This window comes from Tyto alba, unplaced genomic scaffold (genome assembly GCF_018691265.1).
Source record: "Tyto alba isolate M040663 unplaced genomic scaffold, T.alba_DEE_v4.0 Super-Scaffold_2, whole genome shotgun sequence".
NCBI lineage: Eukaryota > Metazoa > Chordata > Aves > Strigiformes > Tytonidae > Tyto > Tyto alba.
In genome coordinates this window covers 50,899,648-50,925,427 of record NW_024881282.1, presented here as the reverse complement: position 1 = coordinate 50,925,427, position 25,780 = coordinate 50,899,648, and the positions used below count along the sequence as shown (strand labels likewise).

The 25,780-nt window shown below is 36.4% G+C and overlaps 1 protein-coding gene across 3 annotated transcripts in view; it reads left to right on the top strand.

Moving 5' to 3' along the window:
- CNOT2 (CCR4-NOT transcription complex subunit 2) overlaps nucleotides 1-25,780 on the top strand; it is an 89,579-nt gene that overhangs the window by 40,968 nt on the left and 22,831 nt on the right. For all 3 annotated transcript variants that reach the window (XM_042792464.1, XM_042792461.1, XM_042792462.1), the window contains 4 exons: nucleotides 9,498-9,620; nucleotides 21,660-21,726; nucleotides 24,635-24,782; nucleotides 25,402-25,584. In XM_042792464.1, coding sequence (XP_042648398.1) covers nucleotides 9,510-9,620; nucleotides 21,660-21,726; nucleotides 24,635-24,782; nucleotides 25,402-25,584 — 509 coding nt within the window. In that variant the 5' untranslated portion in view covers nucleotides 9,498-9,509. The remainder of the gene's footprint in view (nucleotides 1-9,497; nucleotides 9,621-21,659; nucleotides 21,727-24,634; nucleotides 24,783-25,401; nucleotides 25,585-25,780) is intronic.

Here is a 25,780-nt window from a genome sequence, read left to right as displayed (position 1 = left end):
TTTTGGCTGTATCCAGGAAAGAATAGGTAGGCAGTGCTGCTGTCTTAACAAGAGAGTCCACTAAGTTTTTATTAAAACAAACAAACAAACAAAAACAAACAAACAAACAAAAAAAAAAAAACCACACACACAAAAAAAAAAACAAAACAAAAACAAAACAAAAAAAAAAAAACAAAAACAAAAAAAAACCACAAAAACCTGCAGTATTCCTGGAGAGAGGAGCCTGTTCAAAATCAATGTGGAAACATCCTGGCTGGAGTGATGGTTGGTTACACTTCTTTAGCTGAAGCACAGATGCAGAAGTCTGACCTCCTGGCCAAGATTCTCAGCTAAAAGCAAATAAAAAGTCAGAGGACTCCCATTCTTTCATTTTTAATGTTTTGTTCTTCTCCCACAATAGAAGAGATTTGACTTGAGGAAAAGATCAAAATCCTGAGATCATGAACCAAATTTGAATTACTTCAAAGTTTGTTTCTTTCCTCTCGGTTTATAAGCTTTATCTCCCTGTCTGATATATAGTACAGAAGTTTTTAAAAGGTAAATGAACTAATAAAAGATAGTGTCCAGTGAACAGATACAGACTACCTAATAGTTACTGCAACCTACATCATTTAATGAGGCTTAGTATTCTACAGAAGTACAGGTCTAGAAAGCTTGTCAGTGGGCATTTTTGACATCAACTGATTCAGGTGTGTAGGAGCTGTTAAGAAATATTACTTGAAGAGTATGTAAGGTAGTGACTATAGAGGAAGCTGGAGAACACTGAAACGATATCAGCCTGCCTTAGATGTGACATGAGGGACCCCATCAAGAATAAGAGAAAGGGAAATAAACTCTCCCCCAGTGATAGAGCGTGCATGTGGTCTTGCTTGCTCACTGATGTTGATGCCATCCTCCTAATGCTGCTTGAGAGTCGCTTCTCAGCTGCGCTTTCAGCAACCATCTTCCCCTGACTGAGGCCCAGCTGACCTTCATGTTTCTGACTCTTCTGCTCCTGTCCCCATGCTACCACCCCCTGCCCTCCCAGTGTCATTGCTGCTGGCGGTCTTCAATTTTTGCATCACCTGGAAGGATAAAGCCTCACTAAGACCTTTGGAGGTGTTGTTTTCTCTTTCCTCACCACCAGCTTTCCTTGTAAAAGGTTCCGATTGGCAAATGAAAGAAATGCAGTGAAGGTTTTGAAACAGTGGGATCCAATTTACATGTGAATTAAAAGGCTTTAAATTGTACAAAATGAATAAAATATTTGGCTATCAGTATGCAAGCTGTTGTTTTGGTGTGCTGCTTTTATTTGAGGCTATTTTATTTTAACTATGTCTTACCATATAGGAGGCTTAAGTATATACTTTTTTTTTCTTTTGAGTGTAATGTCACACTGGACTGGCATGTAACTAAATGTGTAAATGTTTTAAAGAGAGGGAGCTAATGAAGCTTGCAGATGAATTATTAGAGTAACACATAGTTGTCTGTTGTGAAGTACCAAAAAGCAGACCCTTTGTTTGGAATGATGTTGGCAATCAAATTGGTATCTGTCTTCCACATGGGAAAATGTCTTTTCTTGGTTTTATTAAGTGGTATTAGGGAGTTTGTTAAGGACTCTTTCTTGGGAGGAGTATCAACTATTAACATACTAGTTACAATAGGCATCATTCAGAAAAATAGTTACCACCTTATTTCAGTGTAAAATAAGGTTTGCATGTTACTCCACCAAGGATTTTTGGTTTGTTTTCTTGGGAGACTTGTCACCACAAAAGGTTTCTGAGATGCTCCTGATTAATGAAACCTTTATATCATCTCTCTAATACTGGGAACAATTACCTCTGCTTCACAAGTGGGACCTTAGTAAGAGCAATTGGCTGGCTTGTACTAGATTAGAACCTGGTTTGTTTTCCGGGTTAAACTCTGTTGGTGCATCATCTGAGTTGTCTGTCATTTGTGGAAGAAGGGGTTGAGTGGCGAGGAGTGATACCAGGAGTCAGAGGTGGCAAAGTATGTCATGTTTTTTGAAGCTGTAGCACTTGGTAGAGAAGAAATATTTTAGCATAGCAGGTCTCTTGATTGTGAAGCTGAAGTCCAACCTACTCAATCTTGCTTACTTAACTTCCTGTTCTAATTGTTATTTAAAAATAGGTGTTCTGTGAGTGTGGCTATTGAATACCAAAGAAGAATGAAAACCTATGAAAAGTTTTTTTCTTTTTTCCTCCCCCCCCCCCCCCTTAAAGTGTTCAGAGCTTTTAATCAAAAATTGTACTTAATTTCTTTGCATTTTTTAACATATTTGTCCTGTCTGGGGATTCTATGAATTAAGATGCTAGAATTCCAAACCTGATTTACTTCCTGATTATCACTTAACCTGCTTAATTCTTTTTATAGGAGTGCATTTATGTCCCTTGAAGATCTTTTCTCTGATATATGGCCATACATGTATCATGGAATATGTACTAGTAAAACAACTGTCCTGTTTGGTGCACTCTGGCAGAGGGGGAGTTGGTAGTACCAATACTCTTGACAGCAGACTGACATTTCCCTGTTGAAATCCCCTGTTTTCTGTTGCTTATACAAGTTGCAACAATTTTGTTCAGGCTGAAACTTCTTGTTCCCTATATCTGCTTTGCCTTGTTGTCTTGACACCCCTCTGAGTTTTCAGCTAAAGTTACTTAAATTATAACTAGTTCTATGACTTATTTTATACAGAAATTAGTTTTTAGAGTAGGAAATTCAAATGTCTTTAACTGTTGCGTTTTTTGTCACTATTTCCTTTCTTGCCTCCATGAGAAATGCACAGAATCTGTGACAGTTCCAGGTCTTTGAGAAGAACAATTTACATATGCTTAGTATGATCTTATTATACAGGTTCATTTCTCCAGTTACCTGATCTAGCTTTCAGACTGCACATAGATCATGTGAGTTTGGCCATACACACAATTTGCTGCAGCAGAATTGTGCTGAACACAGATGTTGCATTTTTATCAATTTGCTCTGAATATTGCAATGTTTACGAAAATGATGAATTTCAACTTCTTTCTCTGGGGACTGGAGGGAATGATAGGATTTCGTTATTTCTGAGGATCTTTGGGCAGTAGCTGATTTTGTAATCTCTAAAGCTGGGCTTTACCATTGTATATGCCCTATTAAGGAACTCTCTAGACTGCATCTGAGTAGATCTAGAATTTCTGACTGGGTAAAATGCCTTTTTATTTATCTTATTAAAAAAACATGCCACAAAGCAACAAAAAAGGCAAGCCCAGACATGAAACTGGAGATAAAATTCAAATAGAATCATTTACTGAGTTAGAGGATATGTTATTCTAATTTGTATGAAAGGGTAATTTCTGAAATACAGCAAAATACCCAAAAGCATTGGTGCAGTCCATATGGCAAACTGCAACATTGTTCAATTGCAAAAACAATTTTTAGTTAAAACTGAAAGTAGTTTTCACCCAGTGCGTTTCTGAACTACCTAATAGGATGACTCAAAGGTTATCAAACAGAAGGTAGGAAGTTGTCATTCTGATGTCTTCCAATGGCAATTTTTCCTACAGATGAGGTACAAAATACTTGTCAAGAGAAACTCGCAGAATAAACTTCTGAGGAGCGAGAAGTGCCACTGTAGTAATAAGTTTATTATGAGAATATTTGAAGCAAATTTTATTATTTTTCCAGAATGGAATTTTGGTTTTTTGCTTATTTATTTACAAGCTTGACAGCTGAATTTCTCCTTTCTAAAACTGACCCATTTGTATATTAACCAAATGCCAGTGTTCATATACAGGTATACTGTAATAGTTACTAGAAATGCAGATTTGCTTATCTGTTATTTTATGTGCTGCTTTTTTTGTTCATTGGGTTTTACTTTGTTTTCCCATGACAGCAGAGGTACTTCAGAAGCTTGTTTGGTCTCTGAACTTAATTTTGGTTAAGTCTGGCTTCTTAGCATAACTGAATTCTTCTTTGATGGTATTCCCAAAAGACAATCAATAAATAAATGTGATACACAGATCGTGTATATTCAGCTAATAATTGTGTTGATGGATCATCAACTGAGAACATACTTTAGAAGTTATTTTTTGTTTACAAATTGAACTAGTTTATTTTTTAAAAAAAATATTATGGCTGAGGAGTGCCTTAAGTAGGTAACAGGAGTATGCCAGTACATAATCTATTTTCAAGATTCTTGCTGTTCTTCACTGCATTCATACTTAAAATAGCATTGGATTTAAAAGTATGATCCAACACATTGACCCCTAAAGTTGCTGGCATGATTGTTACTTCTTTCTAAAATGCCATCATCTTTTGTGGTGAAATCTTAGAGTAGAAGGGCATTGCACAGCCAAGCGTATAGCATTTTACAATAGTAAGTCAGAAATGCTGTGTTAAATTAAATCTAGAACCACTCTTAGTCTTGAATGGACTGTAAGTGCTACAAATGACAGGAAGCATCAAGAGGAGAGAAAGTGGGTAAACATACTCACATGTTGGATGGGCTGTTGAAGGTGGTATATTGGTTTGTTGTTGTTTTTCTTCATACTTTTAATAGTACTATTTACTCAATAGTATCAGACAAGTAATAGTTGTTCCTGATCAACAAAATTCTTAAACTGTGACTTTGACAGATAATCCAGCTGTGTATTTTACAGTAGTTGTATGGGTATACATATGTGTGCAGTTAGTCAGAACTTCATCGCTGTGTCTACAAAGGACACACTCCTGCTTCTTCTCAGGCTGCATCACTCAATAAGGTGGAATGCATCTGGCATCTTTTTGGTTTCTCCCCACAGCTGCACTAGATGAAGTGCTAGTTCATTTGCTCTTCTGGTCACTTTTCCAGATCCCTTGCTGCCTTTCTCATCTCTGAAATGTCTTTCTCGTGTGTGTTTGGATTTTGTTCAATGGTGTGTCTGAAGATTATTTACTGAATGCGTGTATCTCATTGATCAGACCCCTAAAAGGCATCCACACATCTTAGTGCAAAGTCTGTGTTCCCCACAGCAAACCACTTATTAGATGCTTCAAGTTCTTAGCATTTGTACTGTGCTTTTAGTTCCCCTGTAGTGGTGGTTGTTAGAAAATGTTCCACAGAAGAATTTATAGTTCTTGTCAAGTCTGTGACTGCATTTTGCTTGGTTAACATTGAAGTTGTGGGCAAATCTGGTTTTTAAACATGATGTGCTTGTGCTTTGGAAGAAGCACTTGTGTTCATCTGATTAGAATTGGGCGTAGTTTGTGGCAGCATGGCTGGTTAGCTCTCTCAACTCCATCCTAACATATAGCTCCTTCCCTTTCTTTCCTCTGTTATCACAAATATTTTCTATTAATATTTGTACATGGGTCTACCAGTGGGAGTTGTAAGTACTTTTGCAATATTATGCTAAAGGATGAATTGACACAAGTGCACCATTTTTAATGAATGGTTACACTGCCAGCGTGTCTTGTGCAACAGAGGACTGAGTTCCCACAGTAGAACAGGAAAAGTAGTTACAGGATTAGGAGAGGGATATGGATGAAATTAGGCTGAGTAGACAGAAATTCTTTATTTAATAAAATTGCCATGCAACTGGAGTGCTGCTTCTGTGAGGTTGTGTTGGCATAAATGTGTGTGTCTATATAGGTGTATAATGAGGGACTTAAATACAAGAGCCGATTTCTACCTTTCACCTCATCAGTCTAGATCCTGTGAAGGTACAAAACCTCAGGTCACTGTGACTTTCCAAAGGATTTAAAATGTATTTATAAGTGTTGCATGAACTTTGCTGTATTTATTTTTGTAGCTGATTGGACAGTGATCTATGAGCCTGTGAAAAATGAGCTGCAGTCTTTGTGTATGAGGTTTCCCGATAGCTTCTTATCCTGAGAAATAAGCAACTAAGTTCCATCTGCAGATCTGCCTGTGTTTGGCACAGCCCAAGTTACTCTCACACCTTCTTAGAAATAGTACTGCAACGGTGTTTTTTCAGTATCTGTGCTTGTAGTGTGACTGACTAATGAATATGTTGGTGAATACCAGAGTAAGTTAATGTGGATAGGAAGATGCCTACTGCTAACTTGGCAACCATCTGACACTGTCATTGTGTAAACCTGCTGTGATATTACAAAGTCTGCACAGGGATAGGTGCTCTGATTCCGAAGTTTGCCAGCTGTTTGCTGTCACTGGTGACTACTGGGAAGTAGATAAATTGGCTGCTGGTGTTAGCCTAAGAACAAGCATAAAGCAAGCAGCCTGGCTGCAGCACCTGCAGCTTCAGTCTCTAATCCCAGTTCCTGCCCTTTCAGTTACAGGTCTGTAGCTGCTGCCTTATTTTATTGTGCTGTTAGTTTTCTAACGGGGCTGGATAACAGCATGAATTGAAATGCCACGTTTCTCTGTTGTGATCTGTGCTGTGATTCACCCTCAGAACGAGTGGCAGGTCCTTCTAGTGAGGTGAAATGCTGTTAGGGGTGCAGGCAGCTGCCAGAATGCCCTCCGGCGCCTGCACCCTTCCCTTGGTGGGAGCATGGACAGCTTGAGCACTGCATGCAGCTGCTTTGCTTGGCAGCATTGAACGACTTGGAATCTCTTACAAAAATGCTGCTGTGAAGAAGTGTCGGTTTCTGCAAAAAGTTTTGTGAAGGTCTTCAGGGCAGTCAGGCACAGCGATGCAGCTGGGTTGCAGGCAGGGCTCCTCCAGCCTTCCCCTCTTCCCCTGCAGCTGAAGCCTGCAATGCACTCCTCTGTTCTCTGGAGTTTATCAGCAGCCTTGTTGGGTATTGTGTAGAAATATGGGTTGCCAATACAAAAAAAATAAAAAAAATTCCATATTTAATCTAATTATTAAAAGTTTTAAGCATTTCTGTTTTAATAACACGCTCCTGTAAGACTCCATGTTAATATCAGTGCACTTATCAGTCTTCAGGACATAATCTTGATTAGGTTTTGGGCCACTGTCTTATACAATTATCAATATAGAAAATAATCTTTTAGACAATTTAAATTTAGTAGAGAGTGTTTAAAATATCTTTCAACCTTTCAATATATAGACTTCATATTTGGACATACTAGCTTTCTTGCAGCGGCTTTAGGCATACATTTTTGAGCCTGAAAGCTCTAAGCTTACCCCACTGACTCAGAAATCTTCACAATGTGTGTGTAGCCAGCCATGTGTAAACCTTTGCAGAAAAAATGTCAAAAGCTACAGGGTCCAAGAATCTTTTTTTTTCCCCCTTATATAGTTCCTGTAATGTAGCTCAGGGTTAGATATTGCGTTAGTGCAGTATGGTGTGTGCTGCAGTGACTTGCTTCTATCACAATTAAGTTTTGTTACTCTGATGTATCACAAGAGAATGTTATGTGGCAAAAAAAATTATTCTCTTATCCCAGGTATTGTTAGAGGAGCACCAAAAAGTTCTTCGGGACTTGAGTAGAAGCTGCCTTTTACCTTCTCAAGAACAGTAGTAGGTTGAGACGCTCAGCTTCTCATTGCTTGGGATTGCTTCACCAAAGTATTTCACTAGCCTTTTTGCAGCAATTAAAGGCAACTGCTCATCTCTCCACACTTTACTCAGGCAGAGCAAAGGACAAGATAATCCCCTTAGCCTGTTAAATGCTCCATCCCATCTGGTAGGTGATAATTGCATTGTAAGGGGATTAGCACAGTGGGATATGTTTACAGTGTAAGGAAAGCTTCACTACAAGTGTGAAAGTCAGCTGAATGCACTGAAGCAGTTTGGGACCTTACATGTGCACATCTTTGTAAATATAAAATAGAAGTTTCATTTGGAGGTGTGCAGTACCTTTACATGCCTTCACATGTGTGTAACAGATTATAAATTTGTTTTGAGGCATCAGTAGCCTAACTATCTGAAACCATTTTGTAGGATAGTTGAATAGGCTTTTGTTTAGCTGAATGTTTTAGGGCAATTCTGGGATTATAACTGTATTAAATGCTGACCTAAGTGTTAAATTGAATGTTAGTAAATGTTGACTTTACTTTTACTCAAAACTCCTGTGACTGAAATCATAGGGTTAGCTTGTTACTAGTATAGGAGCACCCATGTTATTAAATACTGCCTAGAAATCTTTGTCAGTAAAGGTGAAATTTGAATAAGTCACACTGAGGAATATCAGTAATTTAGTGTCAGTAGAGATAATAGGATTTCAAGCTGAAAGTAACTCTCTTTGCAACCAACCAGAGTAAATGTTTTGAAATTTCAATTTCAAGCATAAGGTTAAGGTAGTGCAAAATGACCCTTTAAAAAATAAATTTAAAATTGTCCTCTGTTTGTTGGTTTGGTTTGTTGGTTTTTTGTGTTTTTTTTTTTTTTTTTTTTTTTAAGTTTAGCTAATGTTGTCAGTAGTGAAGATAGTAAATCTTAGGACTCAGAGCATTTAATGAGATAACTGTAACTTAGCTTCCTTACCTTTGGAGATGTTAAAGATCGGTTTGAAGGTATGTTATGTAGGGCGATAGCTCAGGGTTGATTACCATCCTGTTGGTTGTGCTCTCTTTAGTCGCCCTGTATGATACAAGAAACTGGGCAAGTTGCTCAGTGATGACCAGTATGTGCCATTTCACTGGTTTGAACATTAACCTGCTAGGTTAAAACAGGGCTTGGTTAGTCTACACTGTGTTGTGATAGTGTTTCATAGCCAGATAGATTAGAAACTTAAGAGGTGTGTGTATTTTTACGTAAATAAGAGAGTCAGGTGTATAAATATGCACTGCATGTGGTAGATGCTTTAGCAATGTATGACCTTGCTGCAGGATTAAATTTTCTAATGAATTAAGGTTCTGTGACCAGCTGCGTGGCTGCTGTTTCTTTAATTTCCAGTTCCTGACTTAGCAGCTCTGTGTGTGTGCCTGTGGGAGTAAGGGCAAAATAAAATCTAGTGGTTTTTTATAGGCCGTCTGCAGTAAATTTGCTAGTCTGTGATGAGGTTGTTGAGTGTGGTTAAGATCAACCTTCTGTTATTTAATCATGGTTCTGAGTACGCAGGGTTTAGTAGAAAGCTGCTTTTCCAAAATTGTGATGAGACATGGGAGTGATTTTGCAGACTTTTTTTTTATTATTATTTTTAATTTTTGTTATTTCTTTTAAGGTGGCTGAGCTGTAAAGAACATTCCTTAATTTTCTTCTTTTAGATTTAAAGTGTTTACCTGAGGAGAGGAAAATCTGAGAAATTTGCTCTTTGGTTTTCTGACATTTTGTAATTTTAAATAAACCTGAGCTGAAAGGTCATGGGACTCAAAAAAACAACCAACAAACCAACATGCCTCCAAAAAATTAAGTGTGTCCTCTCTCCCCATTCCAGTCCTTTCTGAAATAAGAGTTTGTCACATGAAAATCTGACTTGAAAGAACCATTATGGTGGCGATATACAGAAAATAATTTTACAGAGGAATTTTCAAGTATTTAGAAACAGTGGGGTTTTTTTTTAACAATCCTTACATACAGTTTATATGTATACTGAGTATATAGCAAACCAAATCATATGGTATATAATAATTTTTCTTCTTATTTAGGTGACAAACAGCATGTTTGGTGCTTCAAGGAAGAAGTTTGTAGAGGGGGTTGATGGTGACTACCATGATGAGAACATGTACTACAGCCAATCATCGATGTTCCCACATCGGTCAGAAAAAGATGTAAGTTGAATAAGCTTATTTTTTCTCCTTTCAATAGTGAGATAGTTTCAAGTAAGTGAAATATATGTGAGGAAGGGCTTAATTTAGCTTAGCTGTGCATGACTGTGTTTTCAGTGACAAGTGCTGTAATTTTAGTGAGTTTATACATGTAAACTTAAGCCATATGCTTGCCAGGATTTTATTTTTTCATCTTTAAGAACTGTATTTGTAAATTAAATTGGGTTATTGATTATATCTTGTGTTTACATGTTGTGTCTACAACCATTTTTAGTTTCTGGAAATGCAGCTTGTTTGGCTGCTCAAGTACTCTAAATTAGGTATTTCTGCCATTTGTAATGACACAAAGTTACAAACCCAGTCATTCTTAAACATTTTTTTTCCCTTGGTAATGCAATATTGTATGTTAGAACTACATAGGCATTACTGAAGCTTTGCTTATTATTAAATAATAGTATTTCACTGTATAGTGTTCAGTAATAGTATTTCACTTCTATATGGAGTGGCATGTAAAAATATATAGAAGAATGGAAGCATGACTTGAAGTTCGTGTCACGTGAAGGTCAGTAATACCATCTCATGACAGGCTTGCATTTAATATGTATAAGCAATATATAGGCTTGATTTTTCTTTTTAAATAAATAAATAAATTAAAACAACAACAACAAAAAAACCCTTCAGATTTTTGAAAAGGTGTCATTGCTTCAAGTCTGCCTCCATGACTGTCCAGAAATATAGTTGTTTAATAGCAGATGTGAACATAGCCTTGATAGACCTTGAACTATGTAAACATAAACATTTCCTATAGACTCTGAGTTATCTGAATTTTAATCCAGATTTGAAAGAGAAGGAAGTAGGTTTAGAGTAGAAGGCTTTTAAAAATGGAAAAAAACCAAAACAAAACAAAACACCAAAAAACCCTCAAACCCACAACAACTTAAACGCAGCTTTCCAATTCTGTTCTGTATGTTATTTTGATGAGAAATTTCAGGTGAGCCGGCAAAGGATTAAAATGTAAAGAAAATTAAATAGGAATGTTAAACAAACTTTCCTTTCTGCCAGCACCAAGAGGTGCAGCTAGCACTCTTAAAAACAGTGCACGCTATTTCTCCAAAGTGATTCTTAGATATTAAATCCCCACTTCTAGTTTTGATGCACTGAGGGAGAAATCATTACGGTGTAGTAAGAAAGGTAAAGTGAGATGGATGCCATGCTCTACAGTGTACACAGTGGAAGCTGATGTTTGGCACGTTGTTGATGCAGTGAATGAGTATTTTAGTTGCCTGCTCTTTCTGTAGGCAATGTTGCAGAAGTGGATCTTAGAGTGGGACTTCAGGAGAAGGAAGGTGGGTGTTCCAGATACCAGGAATGACAAATGAGAGATCCTGAAAGCTTGTGGGAGAAGTGGCCAAAATGGGGCATAGAAGCTGCTGTAGTTGGCAGAAGAGTGATGTCATTCCGACACGAAATGGAAGAGTAATTTTTGGAAAAGCTTTTTAAAGTTTTGTTTCCAAAACCTTCTTAAGGGCTTCCCCCGATTTGCACCCTGCTCCCTGCGCCCCCCCCGCCCCCCACTTCTCTGTTCACCATTACCACTTTCTGAGTTTATGCTTACAAAATCTTAAACCATTATATGCTATTGTAATATTTTTTTTTTAAGTTGATCAAAATAAATATATGGTGGTGATATTGACATTGTCTGTACACCTTTGATCACTTATGTATAGCTAAATGTATATTCTGTATTACATGTTCTTTTTGATATCTCATTTGCCTCACAGTAGACGAGAAAGATTGCAAATGTGGTTGTATTCTTTTAGTTTTCAAGCAGTTTTGTGGCTCTAAAAACAACCCTGTTTTCAAATAGTCTTTCAACTGGCATTCTACTAAAGATGTTTTTCTGTATATGAGAACACAATAAATATATTGACTGTGTTGTTATTTGGATAACAGTAGTAACAGACAAAAATAATCTTGCTCAGAACTTTCTCTGAGCAAATTAATAAAGGCTAACATTCAAAACCTGGATCTAGTTTTATGAACACTTTGGGGAGAAAAACTTCTAGCATTCTAGATCTGGAAACACTTTGAATCTTTCTGTCTTCATATTGGTATTGAAATGGAGTAAGTAAATATGGAGATAGAATAAACTTTGGGGAAAGGAGTAAGTCACTTATATTCAGAAAATCCAACTGGTAATAAAAAGATTAAAACATAGCATACACAATCTCTTCGTAAGCTTACTGTAAAATGGCAGTCTTTATGCCTCTTTTTATAGTAGAATTATCTAAACAGGGTGCAGTTTTACTGCAATTTAAATTATTCCTGTGTTTGGGGTGGGTTTTTTTGTTGTTTCATTTTCAGTTTCTTGTAAGTCTCTACTGAGATCAGGTGAAATTAATGTATCACAGGTTTCAGCTAGAAACCTGTAGAAAATGAGTAAAATGTTACTTTTTCTCCAGTGTATCATACATACATATGAATCCTGAGTCCTTCATTTACGCTTCCTCTAGAGTTCTTCAACTTGAAATAGAGTAGTTCTGAGGGAAGCCCTCTGTGCCTGGCCTCCTTAAATACTGCTCTCCGGGAAGGGCTAAAGCTTGTCTAGTATTTATCCTCATACTGGACATTACTAGGTGTTTTTCTGTTTTTCATTTTGTTGAAGTCTTACTGATTCTGACCTTAAAAGTTGGTCTTTCCTACTTTCCAAGGAATTGTTGCACATGTATATGTGTACTTGAAGCAGATGTACATACAGAATGCTGAAACCTTCCTAAAATGTAGAGTGGAGTAAGGACTATTACTACAAACCTATTTTGTATAAATTCCAGAGCCTATTTTTCACTCTAATTTTACAGTATGGTTTCTGTCCTTGTGAAGAGTTATTGTCTTCAAAGGGGGTACAGTGATGACTTGCGCGTAGTTTTTGACTGAGTTGGGAGCTTTTCAGCTTTCTACCTTGTTTTAACTCCTAAGGTGGAAATTTTCATTTTTTTTTTTTTTATATTAGGAAATAGTTCTTCACTCACTATGTGAAAAAATAATTTAGAACCTATGTGAAAAAAATATTTTATGCCTTTTAATAAACAATTTTCATAGCACTTACTGATGTGGTGTTCTTGTGACTTGTTACTTTGGCTAATTTGAAGTTGAAAATAATCTCCTTTACACAAAGGTGAAGTGAACTAAGGCTGCTCAGGTCCTGTCTTAAATTTTGAAGGCTTTTTACAAGTGGAAACAAGTAGCAGCAAATAGTTTAGGACATGTTATTTTTATTTCAGAGCTTCAGTGTAGCTCAAAACTAAAAGCTTTCTTTTAACTTGTTTTTTCACTAGGGAATACAGTTCTAGACAGTCAGGACTGATATGATAATTGAAATGGAAAAGTTGCATGTTACTTATGTTCACAAGTGCTTCCAAAATCATACGGATGCTGTTTGGGTCTGTTGTTTTAGGCACAAAATTATGGTTCCTTAGATGAGATTAGATCTTACTCAAGCCATCTAATGCTTCCTTTTTACTAAATGAGTGGCTTCGCCTTGAGTCATCACCAACCTTGCTGTGCTAAGTAAGGAAGTGGAACAGAGTATATTCATGAATGCTCCGTCTCTGCATTCTGCTGTGCTTAGGGTGAGTTCATGATAACCAGGTCATTAATCCTTTGGCAAATAAATCAGAAATTTTTATAGAAGTTGCAGAAAATAGAACAGTTTAGGAAAATAGTTGAAGATTTGACTTGAAACAGATGTGGTTCTGTAACTTGACAAGAAGATGCACAATGTGCTCACAAAATAGTTACAGAGTTTACTTGTGGACAATTTCACCAACTTAATTGAACTGTCTGTGTGCTCAGCAAAATCATTTTGAGGATAGAGGTAAATGTGTTTTTATTTGGATAGAGTGACAGTGGTAGAAATCAGTAACTCAAAGCCTTTGTATACTTTTGGATCTACTGTCTTCAAATGAGCAAAAAATGACAATGAGCTCTGAGGAAAGACAGGACCTGTTCAGTCTGAACTTCTTTGATATCTCATGTAGAAGAATGTAAGAAGTGTTCTACAAGTGCTGTACCAGTCTAGCCCAATCCACTGAAGATGCCTACCTGAGAATGTAAGATCAGGGCATCTTCTATTCTGAACTGCAGTCATAAATATGACAGTAGACAGGCATGCCTTTTAATGAAGATCTGCCCAAAATATGAGGAAAGTTAGGAGAATTTTTTCAATGCATGCTTTTTTCCATTTCTTGGCCCAGTGCTTTGCTGTTCATTTTCTCTTCCAGTTGCTCAACAGATCATAAAATGCTCACAGTAACATGGTAATAATTCTGTGATTTGTACTTCCAGTGAGTGAGTTTGCTGAACTTATTCTCCTCCCTGAAAAATCATCACGTTTTAACTAATTCTGGACTTTCTCAGTTAAGACCTGATGTTCTTTGGCAGCTCAGTTCTTTCAAAATGTGGCTTCTTGTGAAGTCAAATATGTTTTAACAATTGGGTCAAGTAAGACCTAGCCTGCAGATTAGATTTGGCTCACTGCAACTATTAATCTCTCTCCCTGGCACTACCTTTCCTGAAGTAGGACGTCCTCAGATTTGGATATTGAAGACAGCAAAATGGGATATTGATTCTGGAAGCCTGCTTTCCAGAGGTTTCTTCCTTCCTGCTGTAGCAGAAACATGTCTGTGACTGATCACAATCAGATGTTTCTCTGTCATGAGACAGTTGCACGAAGGCAGCTGTCAATGGGTTTGTCTTATAATGGACATGGTGGTGGTGATACAACAAAGGGGTGGTCAGAAGCTGTTATCAAAGCCCTTTACTGTGAACTTCCATTAAAGTAATTTATAGAACCTTTAACTTTTACTTTGTATTGAAATATATGGCCTTATAAAGAAGTAGTACTTTTACAAGAAATAAGACCCTGAAACAAGGTTTAGCTTGCCATGGAGATAGAGATCCAGAACCTTGCTAAGTTTGGGCACTAAATGTGGAAGGTTTTAATCAGTCTTGGAGACAGCTGTGGCTTTAGAGCTGCTGAACACCATGTTGTTCCAGCTGGATTGTTTACTTTCTAATGCTATTTTTTTAGGATTCTAAGGAAATCTATGGTATCTTGTTTCCCAAGGCATCTTGCTTGGCATTTTCCTTAGTTATTGCAGGAGAGTTTGTTAGCTTAGTCATAATTTAACTTCAGATGCTGCACATGGAGTTGTAAGTATTTAAGAATTCCCACAAACACTCTTGTATCAGGAGCAGTTGCGGCATTCAGGCTAATGCTGGCTGGTTGAATAGAGTTACCTTACATTAATGTGACTTGTCATAGTATGAATAGTTTTGATCTGTTTATGGAGGGGAAAAAGTAAAGCTTATTTGTGGAAGAAAATAAATTACGGTCTTTAATTATAAGTGTCAAGTGAATATTTTCATATGCTATGCATTACTTTGCATGTAAATGTACTTTTAGATTTGACTGAATAGTGGGTTGGTTTGTCCTGCTGGCATTGTGAAACACATGGTTTAAACTTTTTTCTTTGAAGTGTGAGTTGCAAAGCAACAAAGTTGCTTTTTAATTTCCCAGAGTGTGATTAAACATTCTTTGCATCTTTTAGAGAGTACATGATACGGTTTTTAAAACAAACAAACAAAAAATCACTTTAAATGAATTGAAATTGCAGTCTCATTAATGAAAACAGTTGGAAGGACTTGTGGGGAGTGAGATTAGAAACAAATTGAGGGAGTATGTGTTCTAATGCAGTATACCCTTTCAGAGCCTATTGTTGTTCTGCCTATAGCTTTTGTTTTAATATTAAAGTTATACAGTAAGAAGAAAGAACAAAAAGTAAAGTGTGGAATGCAAAATGCAGCCTTTTACTGTCATCTATAAATTTGTATCTGAATGGGTTTATCAAATAAAACAATAGGTGATAAACTAATTTTACTTTGTGAGGCAGATGGGGTTGTAGACTGTCACACAGTTTGCAAGAAGTAGATATCTGAATTAAAGTTATTTCACATCAGTCACTTTACAATTTGAAGTTATGCCACAAAGCAATTAATTTCACTATTGATAACTGTAGTATATAATTTTCACTGTGATTGAGTTTGTGTTTAGATTTTATTACAGAAGAACTAAATGACTGTGGTAGGTCCTGTTTCTGTACTTCATCTATTTTATTCGTATATTTTACTGCACCTACCCTGAAATCAACAATATATAGTAGTTTTTCTACGTCAGCTTTAGCATTTGAAAGGGGTTCCTTGGACCAGATTAATTCCATGCATAAAATCATCTACCTTTTCTAGAAAGGGGAGGTTCTGATTTCTTACACAATAATGCATTTCACTGAATATACTGTATTGTAATGTTGGTGGTTTACACGCTCAGTGTGTAGGTGGTTTGATTTTTGGGTTTGTTTGGTTTGTTGTTTTTCTTGGTGTTTTCTTTTGGTTTTTGTTTTTGTTTTGGTTTTTTTTTTATATGCAACTGCTTACTTAATTGAAATAAAACATTTGCATTGTTGTCCTAGTTCTTAATGGCTTATGACATTTTTTGTAGCCTCTTTCAGTGAGTTTTCCGTCATCTTTTGGCTTGTTAATGCATTGTAGTATCAAACTGAATGTCTGTACACAGGGAGAATTTACTTTTAGAGTTTTACTTTAATAGCCATATTAACCTCATGTTAGTAATGTTGTTGTCATTCAAAGGCAAGATCTTGCCCTTAAGATCTTGAGATACTGCTACCAACAACAGTTCAGTCCTACCTCCTTGTGCTTCCCAAGTTCCACTGGAGGCAGAAGACCACAATCGTAAATAGTGAAAGCTGAAAGATTGAATAAAATTTAGTTTATTTTTCAGTATTGTATTTGGGTTTATATTTCACAAATAATTTATATCAGTAACAATTTTCACTTGCAAATAATACCCTGCAATTATACAGCTTTCAAAATTTCTTCACTGATCTCTGACTCGGAGATTTGGAAGTATTTTCTTGTAACATGGGAATTTTATAAGCACTATATTAAAAGGTGGTTTGTAATCTAGAGGACTAATAAAACTACTAAAAAATTGGCAGAGTATAGAAAAATCTGTATTTTTAAAAATCTGTTATTTGTTGGCTTCATTTATTATTATTATTTATGTCAGTATAACACTTTCTTCTTTTGAGGCTGTGGGTCAGCTGTTTTGTTATTAAATAGTGCAGCACAGATGGCAGATGCCAGAAATAAAGTAGTGCAAATACAAAATGATGCTGATGTTTGCACCTGTGAGAAACCCATCATTTATCAGGCCAGATATTACTCACAGATTTATTTGCTTATTCTAACACATCTTACTTTTAGGAGTTGACTTTGTAGCTCTGGATTGATGTACTTTAACTTCAGCTTGCCTTGTGTTTAAGGAAGTAGCTTTAGGCTGTAAGTGCCTAATGCAGCAGCCTTCACAGAAGTGTTGCTTTGCTGAGTCTCCTCGGTGTGGTTGTGCCAAGGTGTGCTGCCCCTGCAGTTGTGATCCCCGCCATAAGTTGAGGGTTTCCTTGGAAGAGGCCAGGATGCCTCTTATTAAGGGATGCCTTATTAGGCATCCTAGGTCTTTTAAAGAGGGTTGCATCTTACTAAGGCTCATATTCAAGCATCTTATTTAGATAAATAAGCAGCTCTGCTGCTGGGCCGCCTCCCACCACCTCCCTCTGCTTTCAGGGAGACCATAGCCTGTGGTTGCCAGCCTCCCGAGAGAGTTGTAAAATGCAGCAGATTTTTTTTACAGTTCCGGCAAATTTAAACAATTGCTGGTGCTGGTTTTTCAAGATTGTTGACACTCTTAAATTAACTCATTGCAGTAAACCCATCAAGAGTTAGTGAAAGCAGTTACAGTAAAATCTCATTCATCACTAGGGGGAGGAGATTGCCTGATAGCACATTACAACTTACTGATTTTCAGTGTGGACCAGTGCAGAAAAATTGGGACATCTGCTTGGATCATCAGTTGGTTTGAGTTCAGAGACAAAATCTTCCATGATCAGAACTGGACTGTGTCTGGTCGAGACTTTTGAGTAAAATGGTTGGCATCATTAGGCCTTCGGTTTGCCAGAGTGTTGGTCCTTCCGTATGCTAGCAGAATAAAATGCACCCTTCATGCTACACAAGGTCTTGTTTGCTCATTTGTCTCCTTGCCCTGTGGGAGATGCAAGTCTTAGGCTCTAGCAACACGTACAGGGGAAGCCAGTTGAAACAATCTGTCTAGTTCAGTCATACAAGGTTGGAACAGAAGCAGAAAACTTGTGCTATCTCACAGCTGGGCTTTGTAGCTGTTAACCACTGGCAAATTGATTTAAACCTAAATGCCAAAGCTTGAAGAGTGGAGGCTTTTTGGTACATGTGCAGCAAAAGCTATAGGTGTCAGAAAGTTGTTGAACAATTTATTTGAGTCAATCAAAGATTATTAGTCACTTGTTTTAAAAAGTTGGTATTGTATACATGCTGCTAGAATATCCTGTTCATTGACATGATCTCAGTAATTTGGTACGTTTTTGTTTTTCAAAGGTTGTTACGGGTATAATTCTGACCATTTTTTCCCTAAAATACTGACATAATTGGGTAACACTTAAAAGAATTTACCAACTGGAAGAGGCTTTAGTCACCTTAAGGGTTAGACTGCTTAAGTTTTTAATATTAACATGACCTTTCGCTGTTGTAGGCTAAAAGAAATTCAAGAGTAACTTCCAGCCACTGTTGCAAGTACACTCTTGGAGAGTTGTTCTACACTGTGTGTCACATGGCCAGTAGTCCAGTCAGATAAAAGAATGATTTAAAAATATATGGAAATAATAGAAAAAGAAGACAAAAAATTTAATTGCTCCTTACTTAGCAATGACAGAAAAAAAGTGTTTAATACTAGGGAGGGTTTTTTGGCTTATTACAAAATAAACTAGAGAGAGGGTAAGTGAGATACTTGTACAGCATATTGCTCCTCCATGAGATTTGAGAAATGGTACGTTTGATCAGCCTGTGGAACAGGTCCACAGAAATTTTTATTTATTTCTTCTTGAGGCTTGTTATCTTTGATGTTCTAAGTGTGTTATGACTTTAAGACTAGTTGTTAGACTTACTGAATTTAATACTTGGCCTTTATTATGGTTTTCTATAAAGGTTTCTTTACGAGTTGTTTTGCAATTAACTTTTCATGTAAAAGCAAGTGACACAATACGCGTGACCTACTTTGGAATCTTTCAGAAGGAAATCCAATTTCTAATAAGCAGTGTTCATTAAATATTATTTGCCATTCCTTTTCTTTTAACTGAATTTAAAAAAAAAAAAATAGTATTCAGTATAGAAGAGGTGGATTTCTTTTTCCTCTCAAGTAATCTAATTACCTCTTAGGTAATTACCTCTTAGGTCTGTGATTTTTTTTTTTTTTTTTTTGTATCCAAGTTAACATTATATATAAAAGGATTTTATGCTGAGGTTTGTACCATCTTCTGCTTATCTCATATGCCATCACAGCAATTTTTGAAAGCCCTGAGCAGCTGTTCTTACGGGATCTTCTTTTTGGCTTAACTGTTTTGCTTACCTGTCCCAAAGCTAGTAACACTTTTTCACTGCTGTTTCTATCTCAATGTGTAGCTGCTTTGGGGTTTTTTTTGACTTGTGTGCCTTTGTCATTGTCTCTGAAGGTGTCTCATAATTTTTTTTCTCATTTTTTTCCATGGAATTACAATTTGCCACACCTTGCAGTGTGTTCTAGGATTTTCCAAGCTGTCAAACTTAAGTGGCTTTTTTTTTACCTCAACATTTTACTTTGTCTTTCCTTTCTTAAAACTACTGTATCAGCTTGTTTTATCCATGTTTAGCAAACACCAGTTTTTTAGTTTCGGTGGGGACTCTGCTTCTGAGGTCTGTCTCCAAAGTATCCCCATTTCAGCGTGCTTTGTTCACATTGCAGAGCAGTCTTGGTGTGAGTGACTTTTATTCCTTCTGGATCAAAATAGGCTGGAAGAGATGCACCAGTAGTGCACCAAACACGTTCCACTCAGCAATGGCCAACCAGTCCATGGCATCAGGTGTTTTAGTCACGGCTAACTCTAGTTACAAATGCAGACAGTATGTATGTTAGGCCCTCAGGACCAACTTTTTTGTTTAACCCATGTACTGCTCTCTGGCTACATTAGTTGCTGATGCAGATTTGGCCTGTGAACTTTGCTATATGAGTGAGTGCTGAGCTGGAGCCACTGGTAGTTATTTAAAGTGTTCTTTTTGTTCACAGCCAGTTCCTCACTAAAAAAGGAGAACCTTAATCTAGTTTGGCACATATTTTAGTTATTTTTATCTGCAGGAAGTTTTTGTCTTAGTATTTCAAACCCCTTGTGTATGCAAGTATGGATGTTTATTGCTGTTGTTGCTTACTATCAAATATGTGCACATTGTTCAAAATGTGTGTGAGTGTATAGCATTTTGGGATGATATTTCTGATAAATTTTCTGATGGTCTACAGTAATTGCCTGCTGTAATTTCTCTTCTCACACCTTCTGTAGGTATTCAAAAAATCATAAATACTTTGTGATTTACAGATATGAATGCTTCTTTTGATATTTAGTGTCTATGCTGCATGTCTTCTTTCTCATTTCTACCATCTAGATTTGGCCCCAGTCTAGAAAACTAGCAGATTCAGTTTATAAGGTTTGTTTGAGTTTCTATGTCTCTGTCAATTAAGTCAACAAAGCAATTTGCAATTTACCACAGTAAAAGTTATTTTGATTTGAATTCTTTACTCTCAAGTTGAAATCCCCTTATGTGTAAGAATCCAAATGTTCCTTTCCTTGAAACCATCCTAAAATTCAGTCCAAGTCCAGACTACTGCACTAAAAAAGCAGAGATTTGCCCATGGGTTAGTAAGTACAAGTAGCATATTCTATTGTGAGCTGGATGGATCAGGTCAGCTAATAACTCTTCTTGCTACAAGGGACAATCAGCTAATGTTGATGAACATCTAATCTGTTCTTTAAAAACATCCAGGGATGGATGTTCCAGTGCTTACCTGTCCTTAAGATTGCAAACAGATTTTTTTTTTTCCCACATATTTAGCTTAAATCTCCTGTTTCTCAAATTTATTACTTTCCATTTCTGCAGCAGCATGGAGAGTAGATTGTTCTTTTCGTCTTGCAGCAATGACTGTAAGTCTGGTATCATGTCCCTACCTTAGTTGCCTTCTTTTTGGAGTATGCAAACCCAAATCAGATCATGATTTTTTATTTTTTTTTTTTTTTTAATTTTTTTAGATCCTACTCTTCCCAGGAGTCTCTTTAACCCGTCACATTTCTTGTGTGATGTCTGAAAGTTGACAAAGAAGGTTTTAATGGAAATATTTGGTAATATGTGATGTCTCTGAAGTGGGCATAATAGAGCCCATCTCATATCATAATAAATGATTACTTCTGACATTGATACATTTTACCTGTTCATTTGGTGTATACAAGCATGAAGCTAGCTGTTAGGATAGTACATTATAATTTTAACATTGGAATCTTATATGAAGTTCATACCTGTTTCTATATACCTCCTGCTACCTAGCCACTCATTACCCACCTTTTGCTATTGCAACTGATAATACAGAACTTTGCACTTGACATTGTTACATTGAACAGGAATTGATCTTTTGTGATGCAGGTTTTGCAGGGGAAAAAAGCCCCACCTATATCTGATTTAAATAACTGAGTATTCCTTGTTCTGTAAAGATGGGTCTCTTAACTACAAGAGTAGAAAAACTGAAAGCTTTCAGATCTTCTTCCTCTCTGCTATTTGTTGCAAGTAAAAGAAAGTCTGTGTTTATACATGTAAAGTCATAAATTTTCATTGACATGTAATATACTATTACAGTTGTTTCTGTGCAGATATTTTGGGGAGTTTCTATAACTTGATGACTTAAAAGGAGTTTTCAGTTGCTCTTTTGGCTTTCATGGCAAAACAATATACTGTTGTAAACTTTCAATGCAAGATAGCACAGTATCTTTGTGTCTATAATAACCTTTTATTCTTCTTACATTTTAGATGCTGGCATCACCATCAACATCAGGTCAGCTGTCTCAGTTTGGGGCAAGTTTATACGGGCAACAAAGTAAGAATTCTTTTTATTGATTATATGTTTATTTTATGCCAAATAGGTTCTAGTTTCATGCTCTTTGGATAGAGAACATGCATATGGCTTTGTTTTCTGGTTATTGTAAAAAAGACAGTGTGTCTCCTTATTTGTGTAGTTGTTTTTTTTTTTTTTAAGATACATTTTTGCTTTGCCTAGTATGCTTTTTTTGCAGTTTCTAGTATGCAAAGTGTCACATACTGACACTATATAGCTATTAAATATCCAAATATCCTATAAAGAAAGTCTGTGATTTAACTGTGACTCTCCGAAGGAAAAAACAAGGAAAGCAAGCTGGGCCAGAAAAGAGCCTAGTTCAGGAAAATATGTAAGGAATAGAAGGAAATTATATCTTAATAACTGATATTTCATGCTCTACAGGAGCAAAGTAAATCTTGTGTCCATGTCTGGCAACTTGCATTTGGCAAAGAACGATGCCAGTAAGATTACTGCCTTCTCCACCTCTGTTGTTTTCTTTCCCATACCTTGAAGATTTTTTTCCCTGTCTGTCAGTCCTGTGTATACTGTTGCAATAGAAGACCTATAAAGCAACAGTGCCAGTGTGATAACGCTAGCCACCTGAGGGCCAGCGCTGAGAACTGAACCTCCTTGTTGCTGAGAGGTGCATCCAGAAAGTGACTCAGAATGTCTGAGTTAGATACAGTTACACAAGTAAAACGGGTTTGTGAACATCACTCTTTTATCACTGTATGCTTTTGAATGTTTGCAACTTTCTTGCCAAGTGCATCTGACTCAGATTCTAAGAAAAAGCGCTTTCAGAGTGCTTTAGAGAGTCTGGACTTTTTTATCTGGACGAACTAAAAGCTTTGTCTGATGGATGCATGGCCTTCACAGTTTTTCAGCTTTCTTCAAATAGTTTAAAAAATACAGCTTTTTTTTTTTTTACTATCTCAGTGGCTGTTGATAATTGACCATGTAATATACACCAACTTTTATATTGGTAGCTGTCAGTCATTAAGCAAGATGTCATGTTATAGAGTTAATGTAGCTTAAATATTAGGCAGGAGAATGGCCATCTTATTGATCAGTCTCCAATAGAGCCCACGCCTATCTCTCGCCTCAGTAAAAAAGTAGAAAAAGGAAGCATAAGAAAAAAATTTTTTTTTTCTTATGGTAAATATTTCAACTGCCCCTACTTGCCAGCCACAGGAATATGGTTCTACTTCACTGTAACAGTCCTACTCATTAAAAATTGTAGTTTAAAGAAAGCCAACAAGAAATAACCATCAGTGTAAAACAGGCTTTGCTGAAACAAATGCTTGCACAAAATTAACCTGAATATTGTAATCATGTTTTTCAATGTACTGTTGTATCTAGTTTGGAAGTGTGTGTATTTTTTCTTTACCATTTTATTTTTTAAATTCCATTTAATTGCTAATCAGCATGGAATATTATTTATAATATATATTTATGTTTATTGAAGTTATTCTGATGCAGCAAATTGCCAAAATATTTACAGTGAACACCTTGATATAATCGGCTTTTAATGAAGTTTTAGAAGCCTTGTTATAGCAAGTCACATTACCTCTTAATCTGAATGTATAGAAAAAAAATTGAGTGTTATCAAAACTTTGAGTGTTACTGCAAACTTCTTGGATTGCAAATTGTAGGGTAGGTCAGGGACAGACAGGAGTTCTTAAAGTGAGAGCGCTAAATGACTGGGAGGTTTCTTCAGACCTTGTCCATGATAATAACCTGAGCATATGCTATGTCCATTATTTACATTCTTAGTATTTAATCACGTTATACACTGGCATGTTCAGTCTTCTGCAGGGGTGATCTACCATGGGAGAGTGCTGATTCATCATAATTTTTCATTTGTTTGGTCTGCAAGTTAAGGTTTTTAGTTCTGTGAGCCCATCTCAGCAGCTATATGCCAAAGCAATAGGGACCATTACTTATAGCTGTCACATTTTATATGCTAAGTTTGTTTCTATTGATATGTTGCACTAAATGACTTTTTGTTGTCTTTGAACATCATTCCAGAACTTCATTAGTGCAGAGAAATTATGTGAGAATGATGGGAAACTTCATAAAGTTTTTGAACATCTTGAGCCAGGGCAGCAACTGGTTATCTGTTGCTGTTCTGAGTTAAAAGTTTATTTTTTTACCTCACTGAAGTGCGTACTTTATTCTGTTGCACGCAATTGTTTGTGTATAAAGTATTTTGATCACTGTGTTAAAAATCTTCTATATATTTTTAAATGCAAGTAGAGGGCAGTTAAAATTCTACTTGCTTTCTTTTCTCAAAAGATTGAACTCAATTTGATCATGGACACTGAAGTTCTGTTAACAAAAAGAAGTAACTTAAACTTTACAGAGAACTGGCCTAAAACATTGCTTTTGTTGTGCTGAAAGCAATGCTACTGTTAACTAAATATTAATAAAATTTTTTACTAAAGTTTTGCTTAATTTTTAACAACACAGATCAATGCTATAAATACTGGCCAAATATATCTACCAGTTTATTTAGAAGTAATCAATGTATTTCCTGAGTGCAGTTACTAATTTTCTCAAAATGCTGCTTTTTTTTGAGTTAATTTGTAGAATTTCATGTCCTCATCAAAAAACTCAAAACGGAACCCTTTCTCTAAGTATACATCTCAAAGGAAACAAAATTTTGTTAGTGACTCAAATACAGAGATTTCTTAAAGAGCCTTTCTAAAGTTTAACAGAAATGGGGCTAAATTTGAGATAATTTGGCTTCTACTACGCAAACAAGGATGTAATTTTTACACTGCACTTTCCTTCAGTCTTTACACATTTTGTAGGTTGTCAGCATAAATTGTTTCCATCTACACCTGATGGAGAAGATTTTGTTCCTGATTGCTCTATATCTCCACCCCTCTGAATTTTTTTTCAATAGGTGCACTAGGCCTTCCAATGAGGGGAATGAGCAACAATACCCCTCAGTTAAATCGCAGCTTATCACAAGGCACTCAGTTACCGAGCCACGTAACGCCAACAACAGGGGTACCAACAATGTCACTTCACACGCCTCCATCTCCGAGCAGGTATTTATTGATAGCCAATATTTCTGCGATTGTGTCTTTCTGCAGAGCTCTTGTTAAATGTTCTGCATATTTTGCCTCAACTACTTTACAATCTGATTAGTTAAAAAAGAAGAAAAGTAGTTGCTATTGACCGTTGCCTGTGTTAGGGAAATAATACTGTAAAACAGTAAGGACTTACTGTAAGACAGTATTTGATTTTTGAATGTAAAGGAGAAATTGCTGGCAAATTCTGCTTCAGAATGTAAAAGACTGTTTTTTAATTGTTCTGGAAATGTATGATTAAAATTTTTGTATGGATGTCATACACTGTATAAGAATATTAAGGTAGTAGGTCTGAAGTGCTTATTAAAAAAAGAGCTGTAACACCTTTTCAGATGCATAATACTTAAGTATTTATCTAAGCCTGACCAAGGACTTGATTAGTATATAATGGGTCATCTGGTATTTCTGAAGAAATCCAAAACTACATTAATTATAGAGAGTAATCCAAACATGCTGTATTGACGCTAAGCAAAAATTAAGTTGCAACAGCTCAGAGTACATCCTACGTTAGTAATCTAAATGAGTAAGTAAATGCTGTTGTACAGATTCATCTCTGTGGATGGTTTTTCTCTTGCAGGGGGATATTGCCTATGAATCCTAGGAATATGATGAACCACTCCCAGGTTGGTCAGGGCATTGGAATTCCCAGCAGGACAAACAGCATGAGCAGTTCAGGGTTAGGCAGCCCCAACAGAAGCTCTCCAAGCATAATATGTATGCCAAAGCAGCAACCCTCTCGACAACCTTTTACTGTGAACAGGTAAGGCTGTTTAGTTGGACCATGCCTGTACAGCCATGGACGTGCTTAAATGCTGCTCTGGAAATCTAATTTTTATCCATTAGAATAAAGCTCTGAAAGCTGCTTCATGTGTTCTCATCTCCTGGCAGTAAACTTTGAAGCTGCTTTTAATATTCACACAAGCTTTTTGAGGCCTTTAAGCTATATTCTGTTCCTG